Genomic DNA, 21,722 nt, shown 5'->3' on the forward strand with positions numbered 1-21,722 from the left:
TAATATGTCACATAGAAAATTATTCTCTCACTAGTGTGCATGCCAGTGAAATATGATGAAAATCAAAACATATTTGCTCACATACTAGGAAACTATTAACCTTCATACTCTTCCCTTCCTCTTCCCTTTTCTCCCTCCTTCCCTTGCTCCACCAAGGTAGGAGCATCATTTCTTCTATGAATCAGGTCATTCTTTGTCACTCAGTGAGGGAGAGTCAGCTCCACTGTGTGCACCAAAGATTGTAGTTTTGTCTGCGATTCCAGTGAACCACTTGTTATAAACACAGCCATTATCCAGGTTCTGTGATAGCTGCTCAAGAGAGATGAAGAGAGACTGGAGATATAGCCCTGACTTCACAGGGCTATAGAAATGGCCTGCACTTTTGAACTGTCACTCCCAGGACTGTGAACAGGAATGCCAGATCATTCTTTCTAGCTAAGTCACTTCTAGACTTCTTAGCCTGTTACTCATAGAGGGGTATGATTAAGAGCAGTGGTTAAGAGGCATGAGTAAGAGCTTGGGAGGCACGTAGGACTATGAGATCCTAGGAAAATCAGTTAAGATCTCTGCGACTCAGTTTCCTCTAAAACTAGAGTTTAAAATATTTACCTTGCAGAGAGTAAAGGAAGTAACACATATTTAAACACCATTCTGAGAAAACACGGCGTGACTGCGGTCTGAAATATTTGTTGTAGCTGAATCGCAACTCTGCAAGAACGCGAGCCACTTCCACCCTCCCTCTTAACCCCCCAAATGCTCCCTCCGACCTCCGCACCATTTTATCCTGTGTGGATGGTGGGATCACCAGGTTCCCCAGGAATGCGTTCAAATAATGGAAGGGTCAGAGAAGACTGTCTAAGGGCCCTAATTCAAGCCCAGAGTTGGCAGTGTCACTCTGCCCCTCCTTTCTGCCCCTCCCCTGGCCTCCAGTTTTATTCCAGAACAGGTCGGATTCGTTTACTTCCCTTAAATGCTAAATTAGAATACTTGATTACAAAGGCCTCTTCCAGTCCTACTATTTATCTAATACACGCTCCTGTTCACCGAGAAGCGACACAGGGCAGGGAATCTGGCAGAGGTGGAGCGAGAGAGGGAAGAGGGGTGGAGGGAGGCTAGGGCGGGCTCTGTGCTTTTCTCAATGAAAGCGGGGGGGCCCCCCATCTGCAGATTTGCATAAGAAGTCGACCTCGCCGCACCATTGGCTGGCGGGCGAGCGGAGCGGGGCGGGGCGGGGCTGCGTGGGCCCAGCGGCGGTGAGGAGTTGGCGTTCGAACCCCGCCCCCGCCTCGGCCCGGCCCCTTCTCGGCGCGCGCTCGCGGCTCCGCCAGCTGCAAGTGGCGGGCCAACAGGCAGATGCGATAGAGCCGCTCCCGGGGCTGCAGCGGCAGTAGCAGCTGGCACCCTGGCTGCCGCGGCCCACAGGGTCGCGGGGCACAGACGCGACTTCCGGCCACCTTCTGCCCAGCCTCTGAAGCCGCAGGAGCTGCCGATGAGTGAGGAGGGGGCAGCAATATTTCGGGCTTTTGGTCCCTGAATATTTTCACTCCGTTTCTGCCGCCGGGGCCGCTTTGGTGCCTGAGAACTCTGAGACCAGACGCGGGAGGATAGCAAGGACGATGTAAACTTGAGCGGCGGCGGCCTGAGCCTCTGCTCCGCAACGCGACGGCTCGATTCAGGTCCAGAAGTTCAGCTAGTAGTGCAGTTCAAAGACCTCCCGCTGCGGAGGGTCGCGGGAGGGTGCGCGAGAAAACAGCTGGTGCCCTCGTTTCCCTGCTAGAGGCGGAAGAGGAGCTCAGAAGAGCCGAAAGCAGCTCAGGAGGCGGCCGGGACACCAAATACCAGCTCGGAGCCACCGTTCCCGGCACAAAAGTTGCAAAGGGTTGGAGGCCGCTCAAGAGTGGACAGACCACAGCTCAGGCCGCGAGGGGCAGGAGAGGACGGTACCTAATTGCCATCTCCCGTCAACCATAGTAGTCTCTTTCATTCCAAAGGGCGGCGATCAACGGACGGGGGCGCGGCATTCTGCGCGGCGCGCGAGAGGCATAGGGTCCCAGCTGCTGAGCCCTTCGCGCTTCAGGGTCTCTTGACACGCCCCTGAGCTTCCAGTCCCGTTTTATTGAGATTCCTGCTCTCCTCCTTGCAGTTGGAGGAAAGGAAATCTAGTGCTCGGACAGTCCCCCGATATCTGGTGGAAGGAGCCTGTCAGGACCAACGACTGTTAGGAACCCCTTCTCATCTGAGGGGGAGCGGAGGGTGAGGCTGGATCCCGGGGAGTCGAAGCTCTAGCATAAACAGTCATCCTTTGGCGGGATGGGAGCCATAGGGCTTCTGTGGCTGCTGGTATTGCTGCTGCTTTCACCGGCAGCCTCAGGCTTCGGGACTGGGATCGAGACCGGCCAGCGCATGGGCTCTCCGGCCATAGGGCCGGCCCTGCAGCCCCGGGAGCCGCTTAGCTATTCGCGTCTGCAGAGGAAGAGCCTGGCGGTGGACTTTGTGGTGCCCTCGCTTTTTCGCGTCTACGCCCGGGACCTGCTGCTGCCGCCGCCGTCCCCCTCGGAGCCGAGGGCTGGCCGGCTGGAGGCGCGCGGCTCTCTGGCTCTCGACTGCGCCCCACTGCTTAGGCTGGTGGGGCCACCACCCGGGGTCTCGTGGACAGCAGGCGCCAGCTCTCCCACCCCGGCTCAGGCACGGGCGCTGTCCAGGGTGCTGAAGGGAGGCTCAATTCGCAAGCTTCGGCGCGCCAAGCAGCTGGTGCTGGAGCTTGGAGAGGAGGCGATCCTAGAGGGCTGCGTCGGGCCTCCAGAGGAGGCGACTGCGGGGCTGCTTCAGTTCAACCTTACTGATCTATTCAGCTGGTGGATTCGACACGGCGAAGGGCGGCTGAGGATCCGCTTGATGCCGGAGAAGAAGGTGTCTGAAGTGGGCAGAGAGGGAAGACTGTCCGCCGCGATCCGCGCCTCCCAGCCCCGCCTTCTCTTCCAGATCTTTGGGACCGGTGAGCAGCTCCCGCCTGAGTGGTTCGGGATTTGTTTTGTTGTTGTTGTTGTTGTTTTAACACATATCAATTTACAGCCACTGTCAACTAACCCCGATTTCCAAAACCTCAGCCCATGGTTCTTAGCTCTTTTTCCTTCCTCAAACCTCCTTCCCCAGTTAGACTATATTTACTCCTTGAACGCAGTAACTCCCCAAGGGACTCTCCCTTCCTTCTCAGCAACCATGTCAGGGGGGAAAAGTTTCCTGTTCTTGGTAGAATGACTCTTTCTACTGACAGGCACAGGGTTGAAGCCAGGATTGGATGTCCTTTATTTGGGGCTCCTAGGACAGTTGAAATCCCTCTATTACTTTTGCATTCTAAGAGCTTAGTTCTAGATCTCAACTGTTACCTTTCTTCCTTTCCCTTTGTTACTCTTCCTAGCCTCCACAAATTTGGGGAATGTGATATACTTTCTCAGGGAATATAGAACTCCTTATTATTGAATCCCACCCAGCTATCTTCAAATGTTGACTTACCTAGGAATGGCCTCTTCTTCATTAATTCATTCTGCTCTCCACCTAATCCCAGTTCCTGTCCACTCACAGACTCTTGTTCTTCCTCTCGGATGTATTGGGAGAGCCCCAGAGGAACTAAGGGACAGGTGACAGGGGAATGGAGGGAGATGTGGAGAGAGAGAGCAAAGTAGCCAAGATTGTTTTCCTTTGGGGGAGTCACTCTGAAACCACCAAGAGACAGTAGTTGATTTCTCTTTCTCTCCCTGCCCCCAGTTCCTTCACTGCAGTTCTTAGCTTGAGTATCTGTGTTAGCAGATCTGAATGCCTGTTTCTGGAAGGCCCATTTCTCTGCAGATCTCGCTGCTGGCGACTCCTGAAATGAGGTTTATATTTCATTTACTCTCATTTTCTTCCCATATTCACTGAGTTGGGGTTGTGTATTTAGGCACTTACTTCTAAGTCTTCCCATAATATCCTTTAACTGGGAAAACCAGGTGGTTTTGAATGGATGTTTCTTTTGTAAGACCATTGGGGAAAGTCTTGTGAATAAAATATAAAATGTAAATGAATGAGAAAGCACAGAAGAGAAAGCATGCCTTTTAAATGCCTACACTAATTTCATTGAGTAAAACCCGGCATCTTTTCTATCATTCTCGTTGTCAAAAATAAATGAAATTCTCATGCTCCACTGGTTACTAATGTCTCTGTATTAACTGGATGGAAAGCATTGGAGAAAAGCCTAATATAGAGCTACAAGTATCTCCCATGTTTGTCCCAACACACACACACACACACACACACACACACACACTCCCACATATACCCAGTAGTTTCATTAAGGGATATTCTGAAGCTGAGGTTTCTCAGTCATTGCAGAGAAAATATACCGGTATGTGATCCCCATGGAAAACAGAGTCTGGATGCATATTTCAGCATTAGCGCTAGTGGTATTGGCACCTAAAGTGACCCCTTTAAGTTCAGTGTTGGAATTTATACTAGCCTGTGGCAAGAGACAGGATCTGATGAATTTGATAGTGCTTTCTGTGAACTGAGATAGAGACCAATACTGTTGTTCGCTACAGATACTTTTGTAAAGAACAGCTGTGCTTTAATGTTGTCTTGGCTTCCATGGTTTATACATGCAACATTCTCTTTTAGTGCCTAATGTTTGAGTAATGGATATAAAAATTACTTCTCTGGGAATGCAGATTTTCTCCCAATTTCATGTCTCTGAGCATCTCTGAAACTTTCCTATCATTTCTTGTTATATAGGCAGGCCCTAGCAGTCTAGATGCTGATGATATAGGCAAAGGGGTCCTTTCTACAGCTCTGAACTTACCTACTATAAACAAGCAGGTTGCTTGAAGTTATCACTGGTGCCTCTGGAGAGTCACACACTTAATGCTTTTGAAGAATATACTCCAGTCAAACATTAGATGAGGTGTTGGAGCTGCTGAGTGAGGGAGTTTCATGTAGAGATTAGTGTTCTCTGGGAGCTGCTCTGCTACTGGCTGTGGGGAAGCACAGTGAACATCCCAAATCCTCCCTCAGCAACACAGTCCATTTGGCAGCAGGACGAAGCCCTTATGCATCATTTGACACATCTAGCAATGCTAGTTTTAGAAAGAGCCAGGATTCTGCCATTAAAAGGCTAGAAATTTTAGCCAAGCGTTTTTCAGCAGTATTGGGATCAAATGATTATTGATGGGATCAAATAAGACACTAAGTGTAACTGGATGAGCTCCCCATGACCTCCAGGGAGACAGACAGCTTATTGAAAACCACTTCAGGCCTTGTGGTGATCACACTTGGAACAGGTTGGACTCTCCTGCTCTGAGACATATGCTGTCTGCAGTTAGGCAGCTGGCCATGCAGGACTAGGTTCTCGCCTTATCACTGCTTCCCCGGCCTCATTTAGATACAGTCTCTACTGCAGACTTCCTGTGAAGGGACTGGGCACACCCTTCTGTATCATGTTTTATGTTTGGGGCAATATATATTATTGTGGTTTCATTCATTTTCTTTTTATCAAATTTTCTTGTATCAAAATTGAAGTTTAGGTTCTCACACTTGGAACAGTTAGTCACAATTGGACTAATTTTGCTATTTATCATGTTTGAGGAAATGGATTTATTCTTTTTATATAGACTCTGACTTACAGAAAAGGCATTTAACTGTTCTGTGACATAGGATCTTCAATTAAGTGAAGAAAAATAGGCACAGCTCAGTAAATTTCTCCCTGTTTCTGCCTGAGTAACTGATGGTCTAATCTAGAGGGGAATGGTCTTGCTGGTGGGGCTGTCTGTGGGGAAGAAACTGGAGAGGATGGGTCTTCTGCCAACCCTTGTTTTGAGGGGCCTGGGTTAGCCCATTTGTCTCAGACTAAAGGTAGGGTACCAAACCTGAGAAGACCATGACTAGGAATGTGGTAAAAAATGGAAAAGCACCTAGTTAGAACAAAGAAATACCTTCATATCACTTGCAGTTTGGGCTATCTGAGAGAACAAAAGGATGTCTGAGAGACTTTATAATGCATGCCATATTAATGGTGTTTCTTTGAGGGTTATTGTGAATTCATAAATGGGATCAACATATGAAAAGTCTGAAGTAGTTCTCCAGAACACCCATTCATTGAAAAGAGGTACAGAGAGTTACTGGGGCTATACAGATGGTGTACACTATCTTGGGACAGTCCAAACCTCAAAAATGATGTCTGCCTGGAGGCTACCACATTGCCCATAGCTCTACTTTGTAACCTGTTGTGTAAATGTCTTGACATCTTGCTTCTGCTATCCTCCAGGCAGAAGCCTAGAGGATAATGATCTGTGGGATAAGAGGGCTTGTTTCACTGTTAATACCTGCCTTCTCATTCCAGGAAAGGGGATATATGACTTGGGATTTTATATGTACTATGGAGAGGCCTAAGGAATTTAGAGTAGGTATATACAATGCAATATTCCTGACCCTTGACCTCACATATCTGTTAGTCCCTTCCTATTTCATTTCTGGAAAGGGCAAAGAGAGGGAAGGAAGATAGAGAGTAAATTGGAGCTCCCAGAAGGGATATCAGTTATTGGAGGTGAATTGGGAGAGTTGGAGTTAGTCCAGAGAAGAGCAGAGAGCTGATTTAAGAGTTGAATGGACTGATTTATGACAAAAGATGAAAAAAATTAAATATATATGGCTGGGCTAAGTGGTGATGAAGGGGAAGCCATGGTAACAATCTATAAATCTCTGAAGAGGAAGAGTGGCAGTGAAGGGGAAGAGTTATTTAGTGTGGCCCACAGAAGTAATAGGATGAGACTTGCAGAAGGAAACTTCAGGTTAGATATCAGGGAAACCTTATTTTCTGAAATTGATATTCCTCTGACTATGGAATGGAATTCCAAAGGAGCAAAAGAGTAAGGTGAGATGTGGGTCAGACAAGCCACAGCATTCATAATTAATCAGTTCTATATTTTCAAATGTTGAGAAGCTGTAGAAGACAGGAGAGCTGGGATGGAGAACAGCATCAGGAGTTGGGTTTTTTGGGATGCAGTTCTGGAGAGCCTCTGGGTCTTGATGTTACCAGGGGGAAGAGAAAATAATTGCATATGTATCTTTGAAGTTTGTGGGAAGTGCTTACAAGAACATTGTTGGTATCTTGAAAATACTATTTTGAAATTAATGAGTTTATTCTTTATCCCTAGATTAAACAGAGTGTTCTCTGAGGTTTTTGTATATTCACTAGGGGGAGTCACACTCACCCAGAACTATACATTAAAGATATATTTATTCATATGTGTGGCATCAAGTCATTGGGCAAGACAAAAGGTACTTGGATCTTGAGAAGATGAGATCAGTTCTAGATTTGGTGAACTCTTACTGGCTACTGAAAACCCTTTGAAATGCTGAGAATATATACAGCTATTTGAAAAATGCTCTTCTTCTAAATCCTATTGATCCTTTCACAAATTTACAAAAGAGAAAGAAGGTTCATGAGGGGTTTTATGTGGAATGTGGGAGGAGAGTAGTATCATTAATAAAAATGAAAGCTTTTATAAGGCAGTTTATCTGCAGAAGGTAAAGAGGGACTGGCCTGTGGGTAGGAGAAAAGAAGGAGAGTTGAGTGAGCAAAAGTTGCAGCTTATTGCCACTCTCAGGATTACTGCCTGACAAAACTTCATAGAAATTTGCCCAGCCTGATTTGGAAAAGATATTTTGCTTTTTAAAATAATCATTATTAATGTCCTATTACAGTTGTATAGGACTTTATAATTTATAAATCATTTTAACATTTGTCATTTTTACCAATCATACAGTAGGAAGGGCAAATATTTGCTTTATTTTGTAAGTAGAGTACTTGGAATCCAGAAGTTTGATAACATTGTTTCAAGGTCATTTAGGTAGAAAGTTTTAGACCTGAAAACTTTCATTCATATGTTGAAAGGTTATGACTTGCTGAAGGATATGTTAGGATATTGACTGGGACCACATATCCTGCCTTCAAATCAGAGCTCTTTCCGCTAAGGGAATCATCTCAAGGTGCATACTATAAATAACCAAGACATGTAAATAGACAAAAAGCTTTACGTTATATTTTTCAGAAGGTCATATAATAAATATTTGGTGGGCAATAGCCATGACTTGGAAAAAAAAGATTTCTTAAAATCTTTAAGGCCTGGTTTGATCATTTGAGAATGGTTATAGTAAATAGTTCCTATCTCAAGATCATGTCCCGAATATTAAATTAGGTGATGCATGTAAATCTTAGGGCTTTCCTGATGGCTCAGTGGGTAAAGAATCTGCCTTCAGTGTGGGAAACCTGTTTTCAATCCCTGGATTGGGAAGATCCCCTGGAGGAGGGCATGGCAACCCACTCCAGTATTCTTGCCTGAAGAATCCCCATGGACAAGTGGGCTGCAGTCCATGGGGTCTCGAAGAGTCGGACATGACTGAGCGACAAAGCACAGCACATGCAAATCTTAATCCAAAACCTGAAACATCATAAACTGTTCCATCAATATGAACAATTATATTTTTTCCTAGAAGCAGAACCACTCTAGCATCTGGTTGTGCAGGTTGTGCACTCTGCAATTACAAGGGTTCCGTATACATTTTAGCCTATTTGAATGGTGCCATCTGGACTTGTGCAGTCCTCGTGTGTGGCAATACGTGGCAGCCCTGGCAGCAATTGTGATGCTGTGTGTTCCCCATACAACTAACTTCTAACTCCTAAGAGATGAGAGGTGAGATCCAGAGGAAATGGGGAGTGACCAGGATGACAGTTTCTATTATTCCATCACGGAAGACCTGTCTTTGCCAGAAATGTAGATGAAAAGAGGTGTTGAGGTGTGGCATTTACTTTGACTTCCCTGGTGGCTCAGACAGTAAAGCGTCTGTCTACAAAGCGGGAGACCCGGGTTCCAGCCCTGGGTTGGGAAGATCCCCTGGAGAAGGAAATGGCAATCCACTCCAGTACTATTGCCTGGAAAATCCCATGGACAGAGGAGCCTGGTACACTACAGTCTATGGGGTCACAAAGAGTTGGACACGACTGAGCAACTTCACTTCACATTATCTTCTTATAGGCCTTTTGACCTTGGATTCAGTCCAGAGAATCAAGTGGCATATTTACAATCCAATTTTTTTTTTTTTTTTTGTCTAGAAATAAACAAAGTCTTAACTTTGTGAAAAGTAAGGAAATGAATGCTGAGAAAGAAAAAGATAGAGGCATTATAGAGCAGTAGTTTTCAGATGGTGGATCTTCCCTCAGAATGATCTGTGCAGTCCAGGCCTTACCATGTCCATAGACATGCTGGACCACTGACCTCTGGCAACTCCTTTATTGTAATTAGCTGGAGCTGTGCCCTTCCTGTACATTTCTAGCCTCATCATTCATTGTCAGATGTGTACTGTGGTTAGTCACTCAGTCATGTCTGACTCTTTTTGACGCCATGGGCTGTAGCCCGCAGGCACCTCTGTCCATGGAGATTCTCCAGGCAAGAATACTGGAGTGGGTTTCTATGCCTACCTCCAGGGGATTTTCCAACCCAGGGATCAAGCCCAGGTCTCCCACATTGCAGATGGATTCTTTACCATCTGAGCCACCAGGGAAGTCCCCCATTGTCAGATGCAGTTCAGTTCAGTTCAGCTGCTCAGTCATGTCCGACTCTTTGCAACCCCATGAACCTCAGCGTGCCATGCCTCCCTGTCCATCACCAACTCCCGGAGTCAACCCAAACCCATGCCTATTGAGTCAGTGATGCCATCCAGCCATCTCATCCTCTGTCATCCCCTTCTCCTCCTGCCTTCAGTCTTTCCCAGCATCAGGGTCTTTTCAAATGAGTCAGCTCTTCCCATCAGGTGGCCAAAGTTTCAGCTTCAACATCAGTCCCTCCAGTGAACACTCAGGACTGATCTCCTTTAGGATGGACTGGTTAGATCTCCTTGCAGTCCAAGGGACTCTCAAATGTCTTCTCCAACACCACAGTTCAAAAGCATCAATTCTTCTGCACTCAGCTTTCTTTATAATCCAACTCTTACATCCATACATGACTACTGGAAAAACCATAGCCTTGACTAGAAGGACCTTCGTTGGCAAAGTAATGTCTGCTTTTTAATATGCTGTCTAGGTCGGTCATAACTTTCCTTCCAAGGAGCAAGCGTCTTTTCATTTCATGGCTGCAGTCAGCATCTGCAATGATTTTGGAGCCCAGAAAAATAAAGTCAGCAACTGTTTCCACTGTTTCCCTATCTATTTGCCATGAAGTCATGGGACCGGATGCCATGGAGAGATGCAAAGTCCTAAGTGGTTAATGGACATGAGCCCATGAAAAGCACTTAAATCTTTGAAATTCCATGGAGACACATAGTCCAGGGACTTGAATGGGAGGCTGTCTTAGAAAATTCAGTTCAGTTCAGTTCAGTCGCTCGGTTGTGTCCGACTCTTTGTGAACCCATGAATTGCAGCACGCCAGGCCTCCCTGTCCATCACCAACTCCCGAAGTTTACCCAAACTCATGTCCATCGAGTCGGTGATGCCATCCAGCCATCTCATCCTCTGTCATCCCCTTTTCCTCCTGCCCCCAATCTCTCCCAGCATCAGAGTCTTTTCCAATGAGTCAGCTCTTCGTAAGAGGTGGCCAAAGTACTGGAGTTTCAGCTTTAGCATCATTCCTTCCAAAGAACACCCAGGGCTGATCTCCTTTATAATGGACTGGTTGGATCTCCTTGCAGTCCAAGGGACTCTCAAGAGTCTTCTCCAACACCACAGTTCAAAACCATCAATTCTTTGGCATTCAGCATTCTTCACAGTCCAACTCTCACAACCATATATAACTACTGGAAAAACCATAGCCTTGACTAGACGGACCTTTGTTGGCAAAGGAATGTCTCTGCTTTTCAATATGCTATCTAGGTTGGTCATAACTTTCCTTCCAAGGAGTAAGCATCTTTTAATTTCATGGCTGCAGTCACCATCTGCAGTGATTTTGGAGCCCCCCAAAATAAAGTCTGACACTGTTTCCACTGTTTCCCCATCTATTTGCCATGAAGTGATAGGACCAGATGCCATGATCTTCGTTTTCTGAATGTTGAGCTTTAAGTGAACTTTTTCACTCTCCTCTTTCACTTTCATCAAGAGGCTTTTTAGTTCCTCTTCACTTTCTGCTATAAGGGTGGTGTCATCTGCATATCTGAGGTTATTGATATTTCTGCTGGCAAACTTGATTCCAGCTTGTGCTTCTTCCAGCCCAGCGTTTCTCATTTTGTACTCTGCATAGAAGTTAAATAAGCAGGGTGACAATATACAGCCTTGACATACTCCTTTTCCTGTTTGGAAGCAGCCTGTGTTCCCTTTTGTGCAGTTCTAACTGTTGCTTCCTGACCTGCATATAGGTTTCTTAAGAGGCAGGTCAGGTGGTCTGGTATTCCCATCTCTTTCAGAATTTTCTGCAGTTTATTGTGATCCACACAGTCAAAGGCTTTGGCATAGTCAATAAATCAGAAATAGATGTTTTTCTGGAACTCTCTTGCTTTTTCCATGATCCAGCAGATGTTGGCAATTTGATCTCTGGTTCCTCTGCCTTTTCTAAAACCAGCTTGAACATCAGGAAGTTCACGGTTCACATATTGCTGAAGGCTGGCTTGGAGAATTTTGAAGATTACTTTACTAGCCTGTGAGATGAGTGCAATTGTGCGGTAGTTGGAGCATTCTTTGGCATTGCCTTTCTTTGGGATTGGAATGAAAACTGACTTTTCCAGTCCTGTGGCCACTACTGAGTTTTCCAAATTTGCTGGCATATTCAGTGCAGCACTTTCACAGCATCATCTTTCAGGATTTGAAATAGCTCCACTGGAATTCCATCACCTCCACTAGCTTTGTTTGGAGTGATGCTTCCTAAGGCCCACTTGACTTCACATTCCAGGATGTCTGGTTCTAGGTGAGTGATCACACCATCATGATTATCTCGGTTGTGAAGATCTTTTTTGTACAGTTCTTCTGTGTATTCTTGCAACCTCTTTGTAATATCTTCTGCTTTTGTTAGGTCCATACCATTTCTGTCCTTTATCGAGCCCATCTTTGCATGAAATGTTCCCTTGGTATCTCTAATTTTCTTGAAGAGATCTCTAGTCTTTCCCATTCTGTTGTTTTCCTCAATTTCTTTGCCTTGATCGCTGAGGAATGCTTTCTTATCTCTCCTTGCTATTCTTTGGAACTCTGCATCCAGATGCTTATATCTTTCCTTTTCTCCTTTGCTTTTCACTTCTCTTCTTTTCACAGCTATTTGCAAGGCCTCCCCAGACAGCCATTTTGCTTTTTTGCATTTCTTTTCCATGGGGATGGTCTTGATCCCTGTCTCCTGTACAGTGTCATGAAGCTCAGTCCATAGTTCATCAGGCACTCTTATCTATCAGATCTAGGCCCTTAAATCTATTTCTCACTTCCACTGTATAATCATAAGGAATTTGATTTAGGTCATTCCTGAATGGTCTAGTGATTTTCCCTACTTTCTTCGATTTAAGTCTGAATTTGGCAATAAGGAGTTCATGATCTGAGCCACAGTCAGCTCCTGGTCTTGTTTTTGCTGACTGTATAGAGCTTCTCCATTTTTGGCTGCAAAGAATATAATCCATCTGATTTCAGTGTTGACCATCTGGTGACATCCATGTGTAGAGTCTTCTCTTATGTTGTTGGAAGAGGGTGTTTGCTATGATCAGTGCGTTCTCTTGGCAAAACTCTATTAGCCTTTGCCCTGCTTCATTCCATATTCCAAGGCCAAATTTGCCTGTTACTCCAGGTGTTTCTTGACTTCCTACTTTTGCATTCCAGTCCCCTATAATGAAAAGGACATCTTTTTTGGGTGTAGGTTCTAAAAGGTATTGTAGGTCTTCATAGAACCGTTCAACTTCAGCATCTTCAGCATTACTGGTTGAGGCATAGACTTGGATTACCATGATATTGAATGGTTTGCCTTGGAAACGAACAGAGATCATTCTGTCATTTTTGAGATTACATCCAAGTACTGCATTTTGGACTCCTTTGTTGACCATGATGGCTACTCCATTTCTTAGATATAATGTTCATCTGAGTTAAATTCACCCATTCCAGTTCATTTTAGTTTGCTGATTCCTAGAATGTCCACTCTTGCCATCTCCTATTTGACCACTTTCAATTTGCCTTGATTCATGGACCTAACATTCCAGGTTCCTGTGCAATATTGCTCTTTACAGCATGTGACCTTGCCTCTATCACCGGTCACATCCACAACTGGGTATTGTTTTTGCTTTGGCTCCATCCCTTCATTCTTTCTGGAGTTTTCTCCACTGATCTCCTGTAGCATATTGGGCACCTACCGACCTGGGGCGTTCCTCTCAGTATCCTATCATTTTGCTTTTTCATACTGTTCTTGGGGTTCTCAAGGCAAGAGTACTGAAGTGGTTTGCCATTCCCTTCTCCAGTGCACCACATTCCTAATTTCTTAGGAAATCACCTTAACCTAAAATAAGTTGCTAAGCATCCACACTGCATTTTATAGATGGTGTTTTTTTGTGAGCCATAGATGAGCCACTGCCTCCAAAAGATGCACATGGTTATCATCTCTGCTTGAGAGTAGATGAACATAAGTATTGGTGAGGATGGTTATAGGTCCAGGGGTCATGTAGAGAGAATAGCAAATAGCTAGTAAGGAGCCCTGTGAATGCCTTCTTTCTTAGAACCTTTGCTTTGTCCTCCAATCTAGGGCATGGCCAGTGTTTCTTAACCTAGTGATTACCTGGGTTCTTTCACACAGTCAAGGTGTGAGATTGGAGCAGTTTGAAGCAAGTGTAGGCCTGGTGGTGAGATAGTAAGGGGGTGGGAGGTACCCCATATATTTTTGGGTGAGCCAGATTTCTCAGAATAGCTTTTTTTTTCTTCAGTAAATATTATGATTAATTTTCCAGCAGAACTGTTCTTAGCTTAGGTCCTTTCCCAGGGAAATTTTATCAAATCCATTTGGTGATACAACATAGACATTCCAGAAAGTGGGAAGCCTAAGAACATGTCAGAAAGAGAGCTCCTTTGGGGCAGATACACCTAACCACATGGTTAATTAAGAGACTTTGTTCCCTGAATCATCCCTTTCTGGCTAAGTGACAGCAGGTGCATGAAGAAGTAGGCAGTCTGAATTCCCTTGAGTAAGGAAAAGGCTAAAGGGTAGGTATGAAAAAAAGTATGAAAGTAAAACAAAGCAAATCTAGGCAAGCTTAAAGGAAATCAGGCAGATAACCAAAGGAAATCAGAAGGAAAATTTAAACCATTGGTTATGGTTTTTTCTCTCACTTATATTTTATTTAGTTTTCATCACAATATGGATTTGTGAACTTGGGCATGGGTGGAACTTCTTTGTAGATCTTTTTTACATTCTCAGCCCACATAATTAAAATATATATATATATATATATATATATATATATATATATTTGGTGAACAGAACACTGGATTAGGAGCTAGGAGGCCTAGATTCTCTTATGATATTAGCCTTCATTGTATTTGAAATCTTGTGCAATCCCTTAAACACCTTGAGCCTCTGAGTTTTGTTTTCCTAAAGGAGATAACACAGATCTTGTCTTGACTACCTCACAGAGTTGCTGTTACATTGTATGAGATAACCTATGTGGAAGGCTCTACTCTGGATTATTCAGAAATAAATATGTAAGGAAGTAGAAAAATGAATATATAAGAATCATGACAGGTGCTAAGATTCTACTTCATCCATACATAGTTCCCCCAACCTTTGGCATTCAGAGCAACTATGCAACATCCCAGACTTTGATGCAGGCCGTAAAGTTCAGTTAACAGCTCAGAAGCATTGAAAAGTGTTTGTAAAGCCCCTCCCCAAGGTTCCTAAAGTGAGGTTGTTTCATTGAAATCAGTTTGCTCAATTTCAGACTTTTCTGGAAATGGATCTCTGCTAGTGGGACATAGGACCTGTGTTTTAGCATCAAAAAATGATTTGTTTTTTAATTGAGGGATGACAAATAAGGTGGATTGAGTCTATTGATCTTGTGTACAGCTTGATGATAATTCGCATGTATAGCATCCATATAATCATCACCCAGATGAAGATACAAAACATTTCTAGCATCCCCAGAAAGTTCCCTCCTGTCCTTTTGCAGTCTGTATTCAACCCCTAACCAAGATAACCATCCTTATCATCCATATCATGGGTTGCCATTGCCTTCTCCAGTATCATCAATTAGTTTTGCCTATTTTTGAATTTCATGTAAATGGAATCATATAGTATATATTATTTTGTGTCTGACTTTTCTTACTCAGCATGATTTATGTAGGATTCATTGGTCATTTTGTGCGCCAACATTCAGTCTTTCTTTTTCTTAATTTGCTGTGTTGTATTCCTTTATATGAATATAACACCATTCATTTATACATTTTCTTATCGAGGAATTGGACTTCTGTAAAGTCAAAAGTAAAAGGTCCTATTCTAAATAATGGGTTGTTGTTGTTCAGTTGCTCTGTCGTGTCCAACTCTTTGCAACACCATGGACTGCAGCACACCAGGCTTCCCTGTCCTTCCCTATTTCCCAGAATTTGCTCAAACTCATGTCCATTGAGTTGATGATGTCATCCAACCATCTCATCCTCTGTCATCCCCTTCTCATGCCCTCTATCTTTCCAAGCACCAAGGTCTTTTCCAATGAGTTGGCTCTTTGCATCAGGTGGCCAAAGTATTCGAGCTTCAGCTTAGCATCAGTCCTCCCAAAGAATATTCAGAGTTGATCTCCTTTAGGATTGACTTGTTTGATCTCCTTGCAGTCCAAGAGACTCTCAAGAGTCTTTGCCAGGACCACAGTTCAAAAGTATCAATTCTTCGGTGCTCAGCCTTCTTTATGGTCCAGCTCTCATGTCCATACATGACTTTGGATAAACCATAGTAGAATAAGTAAAAGATCTGGGATTGAAGCCCTCCTATACCATTTATTGGCCCAAGGCTACTTATTTTCTTCTTTGAATTTTGGTTTTTCTTATTTGTAAAGTGAGAAAAATAATACCCATCTCCTGAGTTACTGTGAGAATAGGATAAGGCATATAGAAAGTCCTGACACACAGTTGGTATTCAACAAGTATTAGTTTTTTTCCCCAGTTCTTGATTGCATTTCTTCCATTGGTGGCCAGAATGGATGCTTCAAAAGCTTCCTAAAGCAGGGAAAGGGAGCCCTGTTACAAGTGAGGTCATTAACTCAAAGAGGGAAAAGTAGCAAGCAAGGACTATGTAATAAATTATGCATAATAACTCTTAATAATTTCATTTTAAATAAAATAATTTAAATAAAACACAAATATTTCTTGTACTCAGTCTTAAATTTAACAAATATTCAAGTAATAAATCAAAATTTCAAAATTCTTTGGTCTTACATTCAAGTGAGTTAAAAAAGAGAGAAAGTGTTTAGAGGGGACAGAAAAAAAGTGGGCAGAAGCACAACTTTATTTATATAAAGAAAGATAAAAATGAGAATGACAGAGATATAAGTGGGAAAACAGAGAGGAATGTGTAAGAAGAGGTAACCGAGGAAAACAGAAGACAGGGATTATTTTCTGGATATGGAGATGCATAGATATAGTAAAGGAAACCGAGAGTGACAGAGAATAGGGGTGGGGGAGGGAAGGAAGTGAGAAGGAACACTTGAATATTTTTGGCCTGGAAGGATTATTTTTGACCTGGTATCTGAACTTACGACCAACATTATATAATGGTTATTTTCAATTTTATTGAAGTGGAATTCACATACAATAAAATGCACCTATTTTAAGTGTTTTATTTGATAAATGTGTACACCTGTGTAACCACCTTCCTAATTAGTATACAGAACATTCCTATCAACCCCCGAGGGTCTTCCTTGACCTTTTGCAATGAACCCAGTACTTCCTGCTCTAGGCAATATCTGATTTGATTTCTATTGCAATAGATTTGTTTTGTCTGTTCTGTGGATGAAAACATACAGTATATTCTTTTGTATCTGACTTCTTTCACTTAGAATTCTAATGCTTTTAAGATTTTTTTTGTGTAGTTATTGTGTATTATAATAGTAGTTTGTTTCTTTTTATTCATCTCATTGTATGAACATACAGTTGATTCTTGAACAACTTGAGTTTGAACTTAGAGGGGGTCCACTTATGCGTGGATTTGTTCAACAACAGGTACTACACAGTCCACAGTTGGCTGAATCCACTGATGTGGAACAGCTGGTATGGAGGAATTAAACCCTGTATTGGAAGGGCCAAATATAAATCATATGCAAGTTTTCAACTGCCAGGAGGGTAGGTATCCCTAACTTCTGCATTGTTTAAGGGTCAACAATTTGTGTATCCATTCATCTGTTCATGGACATTTAGATTGTTTCCAGTTTGGATCACTCATGACTAAAGCTGTTACGAACATTGTGTGTATAATTCACTTTGTGGACATATGTTATAAATTATCTTAAATCCATTATAGAATTGTTGGATTGTGTGGTGAATGCATGTTTAACATTATTAGAAATTGAAAAAACATTTTCCCAAGGTATATGTACTGTATTTTGCTCCTGTCAGTAATGTATGAGAGTTCTACTTGCTCCATCCACATCCCTCAAAATATTTGGCATTGCCAGTGTGTGGTGGCACCTCATTGTGGTTTTGATTTGTATTTCTAGGTATTGGTTATCTAACATTGCATAGGAAATCACCCCCAAAGTTAGTGGTTCAAAATAATGATAAATAAGTATCTTTTATAGTTCCTATGAGTTAGGAATTTGGGAACAGTTGACTTGGTGATTTTTGCATGGAGTCTCTCATGAGCTATCAGCCAAAACTGTAGGCATCCTAAAGCTTGACTGCGGTTGCAGGATTTACTTACAAGGTGCTTTACTCACATGACTGGCTGATGCTGGCTATTGGTGGGGGTCTCAGTTCTTCACCAGGTGGTCCTCTCCACAGGATTATTGGAACATCCTTGTGTCCTGGTGTCTGGCTTCCCTCAGACTGAGCATCTATTGAGATGATCATGTGGTTTTTCTTCTTCTTTGATAAATGTGAACTACAGTATTTAACTTCCAAATGTTGAATTTGTTTTAAGTTCCTTGGATAAATCCCACATGGGTATGACTTATCATACTTCTTGCATATTGTTGGATCTGCTTCCTAATACCTGGTGAGAATTTCTTCATGTTCATGAAAGTTATTGGTATAGTTTTCTTTTACTATCTTTGACAAGCTTTAGGGTCTAGGTAATCCTGGGATCATAAAATGAGTTGGGAAGTGCTCCCTCTTCTTTTGTTTTTCCTGGAAGAGAATTGTAGGTTTTTCTTTCTGGAATTATTTTTGCTAGAATTCGGTACTGATGCCATCTTGGCCTGGTGTAGTCTTTGCTGGAGGGTTTTTAAATACTAAATATATTTATTTAATACTAATTAGAGGATTATTCAGATAATCTGTTTATTTTTTAGTGAACTTTAGTCATTTGTATCCTTAAAGAAATTGGCTCATCTAATTTGTTGAATTAATACAAGTTAGGTTGTTCATAATATTCCCTTATTTATTTATTTTTATGTTTGTAGGCTCAGTGGTGATGCCCTTTTACTCTTGATGCTGGTAATTTGCATCATCTTTCTCTTTTCTTTTTCATCATTCTGGGTAGGGAATACCAATTTACCAACTTCATTGAATTTTAAAGAAATGACCTTTGTGATATTGATTTCTTCTGTTATTTTCCTTATTTAAATTTCACTGATTTCTGTTCTCATTTTATTGTCTTTCTTTCATTTTGTTTGCCTTGGGTTTAATTTGCTCTAATTGTTTCTAGTTTCTTAAGATCATTGATTAAAGATTTTTTTGCCCTCTGTTTCAAATATAATCATGTAATGTTAAAATGGCATCTGGTCCCATCACTTCATGGGAAATAGATGGGGAAACAGTGGAAACAGTGTCAGACTTTATTTTTCTGAGCTCCAAAATCACTGCAGATGGTGCTGCAGCCATGAAATTAAAAGACACTTACTCCTTGGAAGGAAAGTTATGACCAACCTAGATAGCATATTAAAAAGCAGAGACATTACTTTGCCAACAAAAGTTCGTCTAGTCAAGGCCATGGTTTTTCCTGTGGTCATGTATGGATGTGAGAGTTGGACTGTGAAGAAGGCTGAGCGCCAAAGAATTGATGCCTTTGAACTGTGGTGTTGGAGAAGACTCTTGAGAGTCCCTTGGACTTCAAAGAGATCTAACCAGTCCATTCTGAAGGAGATCAGCCTTGGGATTTCTTTGGAAGGAATGATGCTAAAGCTGAAACACCAGTAGTTTGGCCACCTCATGCAAAGAGTTGACTCATTGGAAAAGACTCTGATGCTGGGAGGGATTGGGGACAGGAAGAGAAGGGGATGACAGAGGATGAGATGGCTGGATGGCATCACTAACTCGATGGACGTGAGTCTGGGTGAACTCCGGGAGTTGGTGAAGGACAGGGAGGCCTGGTGTGCTGCGATTCATGGGGTCGCAAAGAGTTGGACACGACTGAGTGACTGAACTGAACTGAATATTCCATTGTGTATATATAGTACAAGTTCTTTATCCTTTCATCTGTCGATGGACATCTAGGTTGCTTCTGTGTTCTAGCTTATTGTAAATAGTGCTGCAATGAACAATGGGATACATGTGTCTAAAATTTTGGTTTCCTCAGGGTATATGCCTAGGAGTGGAATTGCTGGGTCATATGTTGGTTTTACGGAGAAGGCAATGGCACCCCACTCCAGTACTTTTGCCTAGAAAATCCCATGGATGGAGGAGGCTGGTGGGCTGCAGTCCATGGGGTCGCTAGAGTCGGACACGACTGAGTGACTTCACTTTCACTTTTCACTTTCATGCATTGGAGAAGGAAATGGCAACCCACTCCAGTGTTCTTGCCTGGTGAATCCCAGGGACGGGAAGCCTGGTGGGCTGCCGTTTATGGGGTCGCACAGAGTTGGACACGACTAAAGCAACGCAGCAGCAGCATGGTGGTTTTATTCCTAGTTTTTTAAGGAATCTCCATAGCATCTTCCATAGTGGCTGTATCAATTTACATTCCCACTAACAGTGCAAGAGTGTTCCCTTTTCTCCACACCGTTTCCAGCATTTATTGTTTGTAGACTTTTTGATGAGGGCCATTCTGACTGGTGTGAGGTGATATCTCATTGTAGTTTTGATTTGCATGTCTCTAATAATGAGCGATATTTGTTCTTTTACTTTTAATCTATGTATTTATTTAAAGTGAATTTCTTGTAGAAGACATATTGTTGGATTTTATGTGTCTTTTTAAAATTCAGTCTCACAATGTCTATCATTTATTTAATGTGTTAGACATGTATATTTAATGTTATGTTTGATATGGTTGGATTTGGTCTACCATTTGTTATTATTATTTCCTCTTTCTGTTTTTTGTTCTTCTGTTATCCCTTTCCTGGTACCTTTTGAGTTATTTGAATATTTTTTGTTTTAATTTTTGTTTTCATTACATCTTTTTATATTATTATTTTAGTGTTTGCTCTTGGGATTTTATTTATGTTTGGGCTTTCACAGTTTATTTAGAGTTGACATTGTAATACTTCAAGTAAAATATAGATGGCTTACAACTATGTGTAAGGCTTCCCTGATAGCTCAGTTGGTAAAGAATCAGCCTGAATGCAGGAGACCCCAGTTTGATTCCTGGGTGGAGAAGATCAGCTGGAGAAGGAATAGGCTACCCACTCCAGTATTCTTGGGCTTCCCTTGTGGCTCAACTGGTAAAGAATCTGCCTGCAAATGTGGGTAACCTGGGTTCGATCCATGGGTGGGGAAGATCCCCTGGAGGCCCCCTGAAGATCCCCTAGAGGTTAGTGGAAAGACTACCCACTCCAGTATTCTGGCCTGGAGAATTTCATGGACTGTCATAAAGAGTCAGATATGACTGAGTGACTTTCACTTTCTACAACTATGTATGTCCTTTTATCTTCCCCCTTAGTGTTACAGTTATCATATATGTTTTATCTACATAACTTAGAATCTTGCTAGACAGCAGTTTTAATTTTTTTTTCAGCAGTTATTCATATTTTAAATAAGAGGAGAAAACTAGTCTTTCATATTTACTCAGATATGTAGCATTTCTCTTGTTTTTCCATCTTCATTAAAATTCCAATTTTCCCTATTTTATCATTTTCTATCAACCTAAAAAGCTCCCTTTTGCATTTCTTTTAGAGCAGGTCTTCTGGTGACGGATTCTCTTAGTTTCCCCCTTATCTGAGTGTCCTTATTCCATCCTCACTTATAAAGAGTATTTTTACTGGGCACAGAATTCTGGGTGGACGGTTTTTTTGTTTGTGTTTTTTTTTTGCTCTTCAAGAATGATGTTCTTCTCTCCTTCACAGTTTGTGGTGAGAATTCTGTCATTAAATTGTTGTCCCTTATATGTAGCTATTTTTAAGATTTTTCTTTGGTTTTCAGAAGTTTAATTATGATGAATCTATGCATGAAATTTTATTTGATTCTGTCCTCTTTGTAATTTGTTGAGATTCTTGATCTATAAGTTTATGTCTTTCATGATATTTGATGAATTTTCAGCCATTATTTCCTTATTTTTTCCCTTGCACCATTATCTTTCTCCTCCTCTCTGGTACTCTAATTGAACAACTATTTGACCTTTTGATACTGTCTCACATGCTCCTGAGGCTCTGCTCAGTTCATTTTTTTTTTCTTTTTGTTC

General features: G+C 42.4%; 1 protein-coding gene across 1 annotated transcript in view; it reads left to right on the forward strand.

Annotated features, from left to right (window-relative positions):
- The first annotated feature begins 1,309 nt into the window (after positions 1-1,309).
- ALK (ALK receptor tyrosine kinase) overlaps positions 1,310-21,722 on the forward strand; it is a 737,626-nt gene continuing 717,213 nt past the window's right edge. Inside the window, exon 1 of the mRNA XM_006061052.4 lies at positions 1,310-2,995. Coding sequence (XP_006061114.3) covers positions 2,311-2,995 — 685 coding nt within the window. The 5' untranslated portion in view covers positions 1,310-2,310. The remainder of the gene's footprint in view (positions 2,996-21,722) is intronic.

Source organism: Bubalus bubalis, chromosome 12, assembly GCF_019923935.1.
Source record: "Bubalus bubalis isolate 160015118507 breed Murrah chromosome 12, NDDB_SH_1, whole genome shotgun sequence".
In the NCBI taxonomy this organism is placed as follows: domain Eukaryota; kingdom Metazoa; phylum Chordata; class Mammalia; order Artiodactyla; family Bovidae; genus Bubalus; species Bubalus bubalis.